Raw genomic sequence first — 12,557 nt, 5'->3', positions numbered from 1 at the left:
GTGAGGAATGGTGGAGTGGAGCTGGCCTGGTTGTACTGTATGAAAAAAAAAAAAAACTGTATAAAAATAACACCAAAATGTCAGGGCATCTGTGACCTAAAACACAGAAAAGACCAAGTCCATATGTCACACATGTTAATGATTCAAATAGAGCAAAATCAGCCACAGATTCTCAATTCAAGAGGTTCAGCAGAAAGAGTGAATTGAAACAAGCTGTTAAAGCCAGACATTTTAAAAACATATGTGTGTACACACATACAAACTGTGTGTAAGGATTCACATACTTTTAACATGACTGACTTCATTATTTGAACCAATATACAGTATGTGTGTATTAATAAGTAGTTTTTATTATAATATGTGAAGATTGGATTTTAGGAGCCATCTGTGTATAAAACCGCATCCAGATAAACCTTTTTTATCAAAGTTGTATGATGTCAAGCACCAAATGATCAGACATTCTTAAAGACGATATGAAATGGAAATAACTCCTCACAGGACAGTTTTGATTTCACGTTACCTTTAAGGACTGTTTTTTATTTATTTTATTTTTTTAAACCACATAATAAACAAGCCTCAATTATTTTTGTTCTTGACCTAATTTACATATATTACTCATTTTGTGTGTGGTTAGAGAATAAGCCACAGCAGGAGCAGTGATGCATGGACGACTCGTAGGTTTTGCACATCATCGTCTCTAATTGACTCACTATCCACCCACAGATGAACCCGGGCGCAGACCGGTGTGTGAAAATGAATTCGGCCTGTGCGAACATGCTTGTGTGTGTGTGTGTGTGTGTGTGTGTGTGTGTCTCAACACAGAGGCAGCCAGCAGGGCCATTGTGCAGTTTCTGGAGGTGAATCAGAGCGAAGAGGCAAGTCGTGGTTGGATGCTCCTGACCACCATCAACCTGTTGGCCTCCTCTGGCCAGGTACGTGTTCCTCTAACCTGCAAGCCGGTTACACAATGCCTAAAACTGTTTGAGCCAATCATAATTCTAGAAATCGTGCTGTTTGTCCTGTATAGGGAAATGAGTACATACTCACTGTACAATCCAGTTGTTAAGTTCAATAGTTCATTACCTCATTTCCTGTTGTCTATACAGAGTTCTCTCTTTTCCCTATACTGTTCGTGTTGTTAATATTATTACCACAAATTTCCAGTCAGTTCATGACGATGAGAAATCAGTTCTTGCTTATGCTGCAAGAAAGCAAATGATTTTGACATGTCAAAAATCCCTCCACTCATCCAGCAGCTCTGTTAGCAGTTGTTTGGGAAATGAATCAGTTCCCCCTTTCAAACAACAGCTAATGCAGCTAAAATTCTGAAAAATGGGCTTAAAATTTTTCCCCCCAATAAAAACAACAGACAGACATTTATGCAGGTGTTTTGAAATCACTGATATTAACTGACACCAAGTTGACATAGAAACTGGAGTGTGCGTATATACTGAGTTTCACCAGCAGCTTGCTGGTAATTATTTTCTTTTTTGTAATATCTGTTCCACTTTGCATTTTCAATTTATTTTTCTTACTTTTATATGTGTAGGCAACCCCCTTCAAGAAAATGTGATTCAGTTTTGCAGACTTCAATTTTGCATTAATTTCCATTCTTTTCCGTAGAGTCATTATGCATTAGCAGATAACCGGATACCTCTTATCCTCTCATCTCTCCATTGACCAGTGGTCAGGTATAATTTCTCCATGTCATCTGTGTGAACTTGACCTTTAAGCAGCGTGTCTGCTCTGTGTCATTAGCATTCAGGTGCAGTCCACACCGAGAGAGTGCTATTCCTGGCCTTGACCGTCTGCCACTACAACGCCTCCCCCGCTGAGATAAACCCAACTGTCATTCTGATTCTCACACATGGGCCTTTAAACAACAGCTTTGGATTTCTTACTCTAATTAGAAAAAAAATCCCAAGAAAGGACTTGGCAGTGCCAGGCAGCATTTCCAGCCTCAGTTGGAAATAATATGGTTATTTTTTCCTCAGTTACACTGCAGGATCAGACATATTTGCTTATTTTTATTACATTGTGGACAACACACTGACTATACATTGTGTTATATTGTGTTGTACAGCTTACGGTTTTAATTCTTCATTTCATTTTTGCAGTCTTAATATAGCCACATCATCTTCAGTGTGTTCATGTGTTGAATCTGCTTACGCATTGACTCAGAGGTCATCGAACTCTGGGGTCTGAGGGGTGTGTGTGTGTGTGTGTGTGTTTTTGAATGAATCATCTGCCTGACTCAACAGGATGCCATTCCCGACAGATTTTTTTTTTGAATCAAGATACACAATTTATTTCTTTTTTCTTTTCTCTACTATTTCATGCCACTGGTCTGATTTAGCCTTAGTTAAGCGTCAGAGCAGTGACTAACGCAGGTGTTCATGCTGAGCTCGCCTTTGTTTTGTTAAAACCCACCTGAGCCTCAGGCTGATGTCATCCTTCTTGTCCCAAATATGGCCACACTCTCTCACAGCACATTAAACCATTCGAATGGGCAGAAGCAGTGGGTGTTAGCAGTGAGACTGATAGCCAGCACAGTGCATACACAGCCTCTTATCAGGGTTGCATGTGTCTTTTGGCGAGGATATATTTCCACTGAGAATGATTGAGAATGACGGCTACTTTGCATAAATTATTGAAGGATCACCAAGAGCACTCAAATTAATTTTCTGTGACCAAGAATGACACCCTGATTAGGAACTTCAGAAGCATTTCATGGTTTACTGAACTGAAAAAAGAAGAGGAACCCACATTTTCCACTATTACGCTACCTAAGCGTCAGCTGGATTAGAGTTCTGCATTTGCAATGTGTTTGGAGCAAATGCTCAAGATGGAAAGGCCTTGAACTTGCCACAGATCTACCACTGTCTCTCAGATCTTTTGTTTTGTTCTGCACTTGTTACCATTTTCACATCTTTACAGACCATAAATCTGATAAAGTCACTTTACTGTAGTTCCACGGACATGACTGGTGATGAGGACACTGAGGTCTGGACCTTGGTAGTTTAGTTTTTTTTTTTTTTTTCCCCTTACCTCTCATGTAGCATATCTCCAAATTCAGCATGGAATCAGTGACATGCTGATAATGTGATGGCAATGATGATTTGATTTGAATCTGAGAAGGATACTACTTTAGGTTTGTCCATAGTCTTAATTGCCCATTATGTTTAGCTCTCATGAGACTCCATGACAGTTGTCAAGACAGCCACAGTAGATAGTGTGCATATATATATATATATATTTACAGGGTTTTATGGGATTTTACGGTAAACACCAGCCGTTTGAGAGAAAGAAGCTGTTTCTCATCAGTTTTGGTTAAGAAATGTTTACATGCACAGTTACTTATTAAAGACCGTATGTAACGTTTTTCCTAGTATACATTATTCACTTGCGCTGTAATACATGCGATAATGAACATCGGTTCTGTAATTTTACAATAACTAGATAAGATTGATTACGGACTTCACTAAACTAAACTATTTCGATCTTGTTTACGACTGGCTGTGGTGTAAAGCTGAAATACAGAGATCTCACTGTCAAACCGGATTAGGTTTCTACAAAGAAGTATGTCAGGCTAAACTCTCCTTCTTTTTATATTCTGCAGAAAACAGTGGACTGCATGACCACCATGTCAGTTCCCTCTACACTGGTAAAATGCCTGTACCTCTTCTTCGACCTGCCCCACATGCCCGAGGTTCCCGGTGCCACTCAGACTGAACTGCCTCTCGCAGACCGCCGAGCTCTGCTGCAGAAGGTCTTCGTTCAAGTGAGTTCTCTTTTATGTCATGACAGTTATTCAAATAATATTTTCATTCATGGTGGAATCTTGTGTACTGGTGATAATAGAGACAATTAAATTGTGTTCTGTTCAATAAAGATTTAGCTAAAGGGGAACCTCGATACAAAGCAACAGATATGGACCTTGTATAGCAAGACTAGGTTCTCATCAGAGATTCTTCATTCTCGTAGACAAATTTGTCTTTTTGGTGGTGATTTGCAGGAAGAAAGAGTGGAAGCAACGCCATGGCCACAAGCTTTCCCTCCAAAACCCAACCTAATTATTCATTCATCAGTTTTCGTTAAGCACTTTATCCTGTGGATCCGGAGTCTATCCCAGGAACACTGGGCATGAGGCAGGAATATATTCTGGGCAATTTTAATATCTAGCTGTGCATTTTTAATGTCCAAAGAAATAACATCATCCCAGGTTAGTTAAGTCTTCAGAATGGAGCTGAACCAGTTTGGCTCACAAAAGATAATATTTGTTTTTCTGCTTTCTCAGCTAAAGTGGCCATGAGACCAAATGCAAATAAAATACACCCAAAGGAAAAGCCAGGTAGCTGAAGGGAGAGATCATATCTTGCCCTGTTAGACTAGTGATGAACTAGATTGTGCTTATTATGGTCAATTTTGACAGGTTTACCTACTGTTAAACAGATCAGTAAGCTTATCACAATGCAAACTGAGACTGAATCGCTTGTCTAACTGTGCCATGCATGTTAGATAGTAGAATTAGCTTCGGTTTAGAAATGCACACCTAGGGGAACTTTAAATGTGTTTTTTTTTCCCCCCATTTCTAAGCATATTATTTTATTTACTGACATGTTTACTGATGATTCTCAACCATATAATGATGATGTCACATTGAAACAATGCTTGACTGTTGTCTACAAAAAAAAAGGGTTGATTTCTTGTCTGAGGTCCGTTGGTTGTGAACTGCTTACTCCACTAGTCACCCCACAGTAAACCTGTAATTAAAGTTTTTGTAATTTTGAACAATTCAAGTGCTCTGAAACCATTATAGTGGTGCTTTGTTCTTGGACAGACTTGCTGAAACAAGAACATTGCCAGAACCTGTGGGTCCACTGCCCAAAAAATGTGACCTGTTTTGTGTTCACATTTTACTATAGAATCTTTTTGCAGTCATACATACCTAGTCAGTCTACTCCAAAATGGTGTAGTGCTTGGTTTGTAGCTTCTTTTTTCCCCCCCAAGGAACATATTTATATGTGTTGTATCTTACAGTGAACATATAAACCTGTACTTTCCAAATAACAGTGGTTGCTGATTTTGAGGAAAAGTTTCACTCTTTTTCCCCGTTCCCACTCAGATCTTGGTGAAGCTGTGCGGTTTCGTGTCTCCGGCTGAAGAACTGGCGCAGAAGGATGACCTGCAGCTGCTCTTCAGCGCCATCACGTCCTGGTGTCCTCCTCATAACCTGCCCTGGAGGAAGAGCGCCGGCGAGGTGCTCATGACAATCTCCAGACACGGCCTCAGCGTCAACGTCGTCAAATACATCCACGGTAATTTCAGACTTTCACGCTTAAGGTGACTAGGAAATTGTTAACCTCAAACAAAATCCACTAACTACATTTCACACATCATCAGCCCAGCTGCGCTGAGTTTTCCTTTAAGCAATTTTGTTAATGCAAGTTAGAAAAGTCATTTCTTGTTTTCGACAGCATTTGCTTCGTAATCTGTATATCACCATTAAATCCGACTATGTTAATTACATACTTGAGGCTGAGGCTCAAAGCTTATATAGCGCTTTGTCTTTGCAATCACTGCTTAATGTTCATGGCTGGCTGCGCCCTATTTATTTATCTCCCTTTAATTGCTTTCTTTGCTGTGTGCTCTCTAGCCGCACTTACTCATGCATGTGTACTGCTGACGTCTTCTGTTTTCTGAACCTCACCAGCATTTAAACCTCAGAATTGTTCAGTTCGCCTTCTGTTTTAATTCCTGTTATGTTTTAGTGATTAGCAGTGATTAATCATGTTTCCATGAAGTGCACACGGATGTCACACAAGCTGATTTTTTAAAAATGTATTTATGTTTTTTTTTTTTTAACTACCTCATTGTTTCAGAGAAAGAATGCCTATCGACATGCATCCAGAACATGCAGCAGTCAGACGATCTCTCACCGCTGGAGATTGTGGAGATGTTTGCCGGGTTGTCTTGCTTCCTGAAAGACTCCAGCGACGTGTCTCAGACCCTATTAGACGATTTCCGCATGTGTCAGGGCTATACATTCCTGACAGACCTCATGCTCAGGTATATCCTGCAGTACACATCTAATAGTTGTGTAACGACTTGGCATCTCATAATTATGAGCTGTTTTGCTTTTGCAAAGTGTTTGTTAATAAATTAATAAATAAAAACTTATTAGTATTGGCAAATTGCTGTGGTATAAAATATGTTTTATTCCTCACTTATCAGCCCATGCTAATCAGTGTTAAATTGTCTGTACCTCCAGATTGGAGCAGGCCAAAGAGGATGAATCCAAAGATGCTCTAAAGGACCTTGTGAACTTGGTGACTGCTTTGACCACGTATGGCGTGAGTGATCTGAAACCCGCCGGCCTGACCACCGGGGCACCCTTCCTGCTGCCTGGCTTTGTGGTCCCACAGCCTTCTGGGAAAGGTCAGTTCACCAGGAAGTAGCATGATTTAAACGCTTGACCTGCTGCAATAAAAACACAGAGAGCAGCAGAGTTACAGATTATAGGACTTACATACATTTAGATGTAGGGCACCACAGTGACACTACACAAAACTATTTACACTTACATAAACTTACATAAAGGGCAGTGGTAGCTCAGTGGTTAAGACGTTGGACTACTGATCAGAAGGTCATGAGTTCAATCCCCAGCACCACTAAGATGCCCCTGCTGGGCCCATGAGCAAGGCCCTTAACCCTCAACTGCTCCGTTGTAGTAAAAAAAAAAAAAAAATTGAGATAAATGGAAGTTGCTCTGGATAAGGGCGTCTGTCAAATGCCGTAAATGTGAACTCAGATTGGTGTGTGTGTTTGAATTACAGTTCCTTCCATTAGCAGGGCATTAACCAATAACATTCAGTTTGAACAGTTTGTTTCTTATGAAGAAATAATATTTATGAAGCATGTTTAAACCAAGTTGCTGTACATACAATTGCAACAACCATAAAATCAGACACAATAGATATAGGAAGCGGCATTGTGTATTCAAAATATCCCAAATAGGTTCACTGCAGATAAGGAGTTTGTTCAGTGTGCTATCTATATATAATATACTGTTTTTTGTTTTGTTTTTTTGTTAAATGATAACACAGACTGCTGGTCCTGACAGTTCTCTGCAAATAGCTGCTTTTATCTAGCAGAATATTCTGCAAAAGGAAAAAATAACATCATGATGCCTTGTAAACAAGCACTCGAGGTAGTCGCTTTGTGGATCTTTTTATTGAAAACAACAAAAAAAAGTCACTGAAAAGAATCAGTGTTTTAAGGACAAGGCTTGTTGAAGTCACTTGAGGCCAAGAATGAAACCCTCATTAAAAACAGATCCTCAAGATCACGGCATGACTGCCACTAGCCCAACACCGGCCATGGGACCAAATTATTCCCCCATTATTGTCTTCTTTTTTTCTTTCTTTTTTTTTTTTCCTTTCTCTTTTTCTCCAGCATTCCTCCGCTGTGTGCATTCTGAGGAGGAATTAAAACATTAGCCTCAGTGGCAGTAAATGGCACTAATAGGAAAGCATCAGACACCTACTGTGTAATCTGGTTAAGCTATTTGTTTGGCCTGTCCTACGCCTCGCCATGATGGGTTAAGTAGTGTAATTAACACACAATTGGCTCCGGATTGCATTGTTTACACACCCTGTCACATCAAGCCTTGCTTTTCTGGGAGGTCTTTGCTCCAGATGTCAAATGTATTTGCCTGGAGGAGGCAGATTTTGGTGATTAAAATGCAAGAAAGAGTTAAAGATATAATGTACTCTGAATCATGAGCTGTCAGAGTAGGCGGAGGCACGCATTAATAATAAGCTTTTATAATGCCTTTCAGTAATTACTGCTTTTTTCTGATGGATCCAAAGCAGAGTATGGGGTAGGTCTGGAAAGACATGGCTAAGCGCGAGTCAATATAAAACTTTTCTCTCAAAAATGATTATTATTTAGTAATATTAATTAAGCATTATTTTGTTGGTATTATTACTTTAAGTTATTTGCATTAATTTTCATTTTGTTTTGACCACACAGCATTAAATGAGGTGCAAAATGACTACGCATAAAAACTCAACACAATAAAACAAGATTGCCACAATACACTGAAAAAATCTCAGTCAAATTCTTATATACTGGAAGTATTCAGGTCAATTTTATTTGTATAATGCCTTTAACAGTGGACATTGTCACAAAGCAGCTTTACAGAAATAAAGAGATTCAAATTAAATTAAACCAAAATAAGTTGTAAATATGTGAATTTAAAATATGAGAGCTCCAACCAGAAGTACCCTATCCAAAACTACCTCCGCTATGTGTATTTTTCTGGGATAAAATGATGTACTCTAGCATTAACACTTTTTTGCACTTTACCCCATTTTACTCTTAAATGACAGGGCATGTTGTTGTTGTTGATAAATTTCCTATAAAAGCATGCTCTGTAATTTTTATCCCTTACTTATCTGTATTCATGAGCTTACAGATGCCTCCTATTCTCTAGGGTCATTCTCACTGATTGGGTAAAGCGAAATATGCTACGTCCTACCTAGAAATCAGGGGTAACTATGCTTCTGAATCCGGGCCATGAATGACCACGGAATTGTCGCTATTTGAACCCGGGATAAGGACGAATAATCTACTATTGCGTCTAACACTTGGACATTTGTAGTTTTAGTTTCAAGATTATGATGTCCTAGACACTGTATTGTCTATAGGTTTGGTAAACACAATGTGAATGTTATCTCTAGTCCAACTGTTGAATAAAGTTCATGACATTTACACCTAAATCACTCGTGCTCATGAGCATGACTACCATAATATGGAACTCAGGCAGTTGCATGCAGTCTAATCCGCAGGTATTGTGTACTGCATAGTCCTTCTACTGTATTGTTCACCACTTACTCTACTGAACCTGTAAACTGTACATTACTCTTGTTGTACTATTCGTCCATGGTGCCTTTGTTTTATTTTGTATTTTGCACTGTGATATAATACAAAAAAAATGATTTACCTACATTTCCCCCGCTTTCCCCCCCACAGGTCACACTGTCAGGAACATTCAAGCCTTCTCCGTACTTCAGAACGCCTTCCTGAAGGCCAAGACTGGCCGGCTCGCCCGCATGGTCCTGGACGCTGTGGCAAACATTTACTCCGCCGACCACGCCAACTACTTCATCTTGGAGTCCCAGCACACACTGTCCCAGTTTGCTGAGCGAGTGCCGCGCCTGCCCGAGGTCCAAGTCAAATACTTTGAGCTGCTCGAGTTTGTGGTGTTCGCGCTTAACTACGTCCCCTGCAAGGAGCTGTTTAGCGTTAGCGTCTTGCTGAAGTCAAGCACGTCTTACGGATGCAGCATCACAGCCACACGTACCCTGCTGAAGCTCAGCCGGCATCACGTGGTGTTCAGTGACGTTTTCCGTGAAGTCGGTCTGCTCGAGGTGCTCGTCAACCTGCTGCATAAGTATGCAGCTCTGCTAAAAGAGCCAGCACAAGGCCACGGAGAACAGGGTGAGATTCATTTATCTCTCGTCAGTTTGGACGATGCTAAGCCAAAAGTGCAAAAGGCCACTTTTAAAGCCCCCTGATGCAAAGTGCATCTGAAATGAAAAAACATTTGGCTGAATGTGATTATGCCTATTGGGTTTTCATTTATGGAAAATGGGTAGAGCTAAGAAACTCTGTACTTGCAGGGGTAGAGCCTATTTCTCCTGCAGTACAATGTAAACAAAAGTGTATGATTTTTGAAATTATATGATTATTATAGAGCCGGTTTGTTGGCACCTCACAGCTCCAGGGTCCCATACCTTAGTCCAGGTTACTCAGGTTAGCTGTGTGGAGTTTCACATGTTCTCATTGTGTCTGTGTGGGTTCTCTCTGGTTTCCTCATGTCTTTAAAAAACATGCCAGCAGGCTGACTGAGGACTATAATTTGGCCTTGGTGTGAATGTGTGTGCATGGTGCCCTGAGATGGACTGGTGTCCCATCTAGGGTGTAGTCCAGCCTCATGTGCAATGTTCCTGGGATAGGTGCAAACCCTGACCAAGATAGAGTGGTTCCCAAAGATGAATGATTGTTCTAGGTCTAGAAACATGTTTAAAAATTACAAACTGCACCTTAAATGCTAGAAATGTTTACACACTGTATATTATGAAAGGATTCAGATTCATAGAAAGTATATATGTGTGTGTGTGTGTATGTATATATATATATATATATATATATATATATATATATATATATATATATATACACACACACATACATACATATATATACACACATACATACATACATATATATACACACATACATACATATATATATATATATATATATATATATATATATATATATATATATATATATATATATACACACACACACACACATACACATTAGTGGTTTTATCTATGCTGGTTGTTGAAGTCTGTACAATAGCTGACACTGTCAATTGATTGTTTTTTAATTTTTTCAGGTGATTCCAAGAACAATGTGGCAGAGGAGCAGAAACAGCTGGCGTGGCTGGTCATGGAGACCCTTACAGTCCTCCTTCAGGGCTCTAACACCAATGCAGGTATGTGTGTTTTTAATAAAAGTGCATCCCTGTACATGTATAATTTATTTAATTTATGCACTGATTCATAGTGTAATAATTCAGTTTTCAGGCACACTTCCTGCAATGGAAGAGATCTGATTTAAATTTCTAATCTCTCCTATTACTCTATGAGCATTGTCTCAGGACTCACGTGTGGTGTTTCAGTACAGAGGAAAAACAAGATTTTTTTTCTTTTTAAACCACTGACAAACTGAGGTCGAAATCAGGAGCTACTGTTGCGTTAAGGTTACGTAACTAGACACGCACCACCGCTGCTGACAAACTGTCCAAACTTACAATGTCTCTTCTCTTTTCCCCTGTCTCTCTCGGTCTGTCTCATTGCTGTTCATGGGAAGTGAAAGAGAATCCTGTGTGATGGGAGGAGGGGTGGGGGCTGTGATTTTCCTCACTGACTTTCCTGCCGTCACGTTTACTTATCTGACTCGGTGTCTGTGTATGGGCTGCAGGACTAGGATTAGGACTGCATCTCTATCCATCTCAGCAACTATTTCCTCTGTATTGTTGTTTTTTTTTTGTCCTCAGCTTCCCCTATCCGCTAGTTCTTCCTTTTCCTCCTCGCTTCCTTTTTGCTTTCCTCCATTATTCCTTTACTGTATTGCCTGCTGTTGTCTCTATCATTCTTATTTGCTTTGCTATTTTCTTTGCAACCTCCCTGTCCGCTGTTTAATTTTACTTTCTACTACAGTGCTTTTCAGTGCTCGATTCTGATTGTTCAGAAGGTGTTGATTACATTTTCCATAACAGCAGCTCTGACAGTGATGTTTATAATAATACACTCCTTCTAATACATTGTTGCTATAGTAAAAACATGTAACACAGGCACTTGAATGGCGAACACTCCGTTATTCCTTACTTTGTCGTTGTTATAGTGTCTTCAGAAAACTGATTTTTAGCCCAGGCTAGTGATTTCTGATAGAGATGTATTTGATTGTCAAGCACTTCCACTGTCCTCAGGTTTCAGATTAGAATAGTCAGATGCGTTTCTCTCTATCCTTCCTTCTTTTTTTTTTTTTTGCACACACTTCTCAAAATATGCCAGCTTGCAAATTTTATTTGGCAAATGCAGTTTCTATGGTTTCTTTGACTTAATGACTTCTGCAAGTTGCAGAATCTGTGAACATTGAGTTAGATTTTTTAACATTGTTTTCTTTAGTCACTTTCTCTATGCACTTTTGTCTGTGCCAGTTACTGCAGGCTGATAATGCTCTTTGTAGTGGTGATGTAGTTGGCAGTGCTTCTTTTGCTGTTGTCATCAGCTTGCTGAAGCAAAGGTCAAAATCTTACTTTAAAGCTGAAATGCTCCAAAAAATTACCCTAGCAAAGTTAAAATATTTGGAATATAGGTAGATTCAACTGATATCTCTCTTTAATAGATTGTTTCAAAACAAATATTGGACCTATTTCTAGATATATTTTACTCATTTCAGGTGTTTATTTCTAAAACGAAGCAAAATTGTCTGCCAAAAGAATGACAATTATAAGCTTGAAATTAAGAAATATGTCTGTAAATAGGCTTAATGGTGTTTTTTTTGTTATATAATAAACTAATGATGACTTTTCCTTTTTTCAAGATAGCTTCACTTGATGAGACTTGATCACTTTATCAGCATAACTATAACATATAGATCATCTTACATGTTTATCGCAAGTACAAAAGTAATAGGATAATCAGTGAATTTGAATAGCATTATTATAACTGATGATCTCTGTTGCAGGTCTGTTCCGGGAGTTTGGCGGAGCCCGCTGCGTGCACAACATAGTAAAATACCGGCAGTGTCGCGAGCATGCGTTGATGATTATCCAGCAGCTGGTGCTCTCACCCTCTGGAGAAGACGACATGGGCACACTGCTGGGCCTCATGCACTCTGCACCTTCCTCTGAGCTGCAGCTCAAAACCGACATACTGCGGGTCAGAACACACACACACACACACACACACACACAC

The 12,557-nt window shown here is 39.5% G+C and overlaps 1 protein-coding gene across 7 annotated transcripts in view; it reads left to right on the top strand.

Moving 5' to 3' along the window:
- The window catches only part of wdfy3 (WD repeat and FYVE domain containing 3), an 86,639-nt gene that overhangs the window by 21,073 nt on the left and 53,009 nt on the right, over positions 1-12,557 (top strand). For all 7 annotated transcript variants that reach the window (XM_026931124.3, XM_053228822.1, XM_026931120.3 and 4 more), the window contains exons 4-11: positions 823-932; positions 3,620-3,781; positions 5,126-5,318; positions 5,883-6,069; positions 6,272-6,438; positions 9,037-9,504; positions 10,472-10,570; positions 12,328-12,521. In XM_026931124.3, the coding sequence (XP_026786925.3) occupies positions 823-932; positions 3,620-3,781; positions 5,126-5,318; positions 5,883-6,069; positions 6,272-6,438; positions 9,037-9,504; positions 10,472-10,570; positions 12,328-12,521 (1,580 nt within the window). The remainder of the gene's footprint in view (positions 1-822; positions 933-3,619; positions 3,782-5,125; positions 5,319-5,882; positions 6,070-6,271; positions 6,439-9,036; positions 9,505-10,471; positions 10,571-12,327; positions 12,522-12,557) is intronic.

This window comes from Pangasianodon hypophthalmus, chromosome 24, assembly GCF_027358585.1.
Source record: "Pangasianodon hypophthalmus isolate fPanHyp1 chromosome 24, fPanHyp1.pri, whole genome shotgun sequence".
Classification (NCBI taxonomy): domain Eukaryota; kingdom Metazoa; phylum Chordata; class Actinopteri; order Siluriformes; family Pangasiidae; genus Pangasianodon; species Pangasianodon hypophthalmus.
This window is presented reverse-complemented; position numbering and strand designations above follow the sequence as displayed.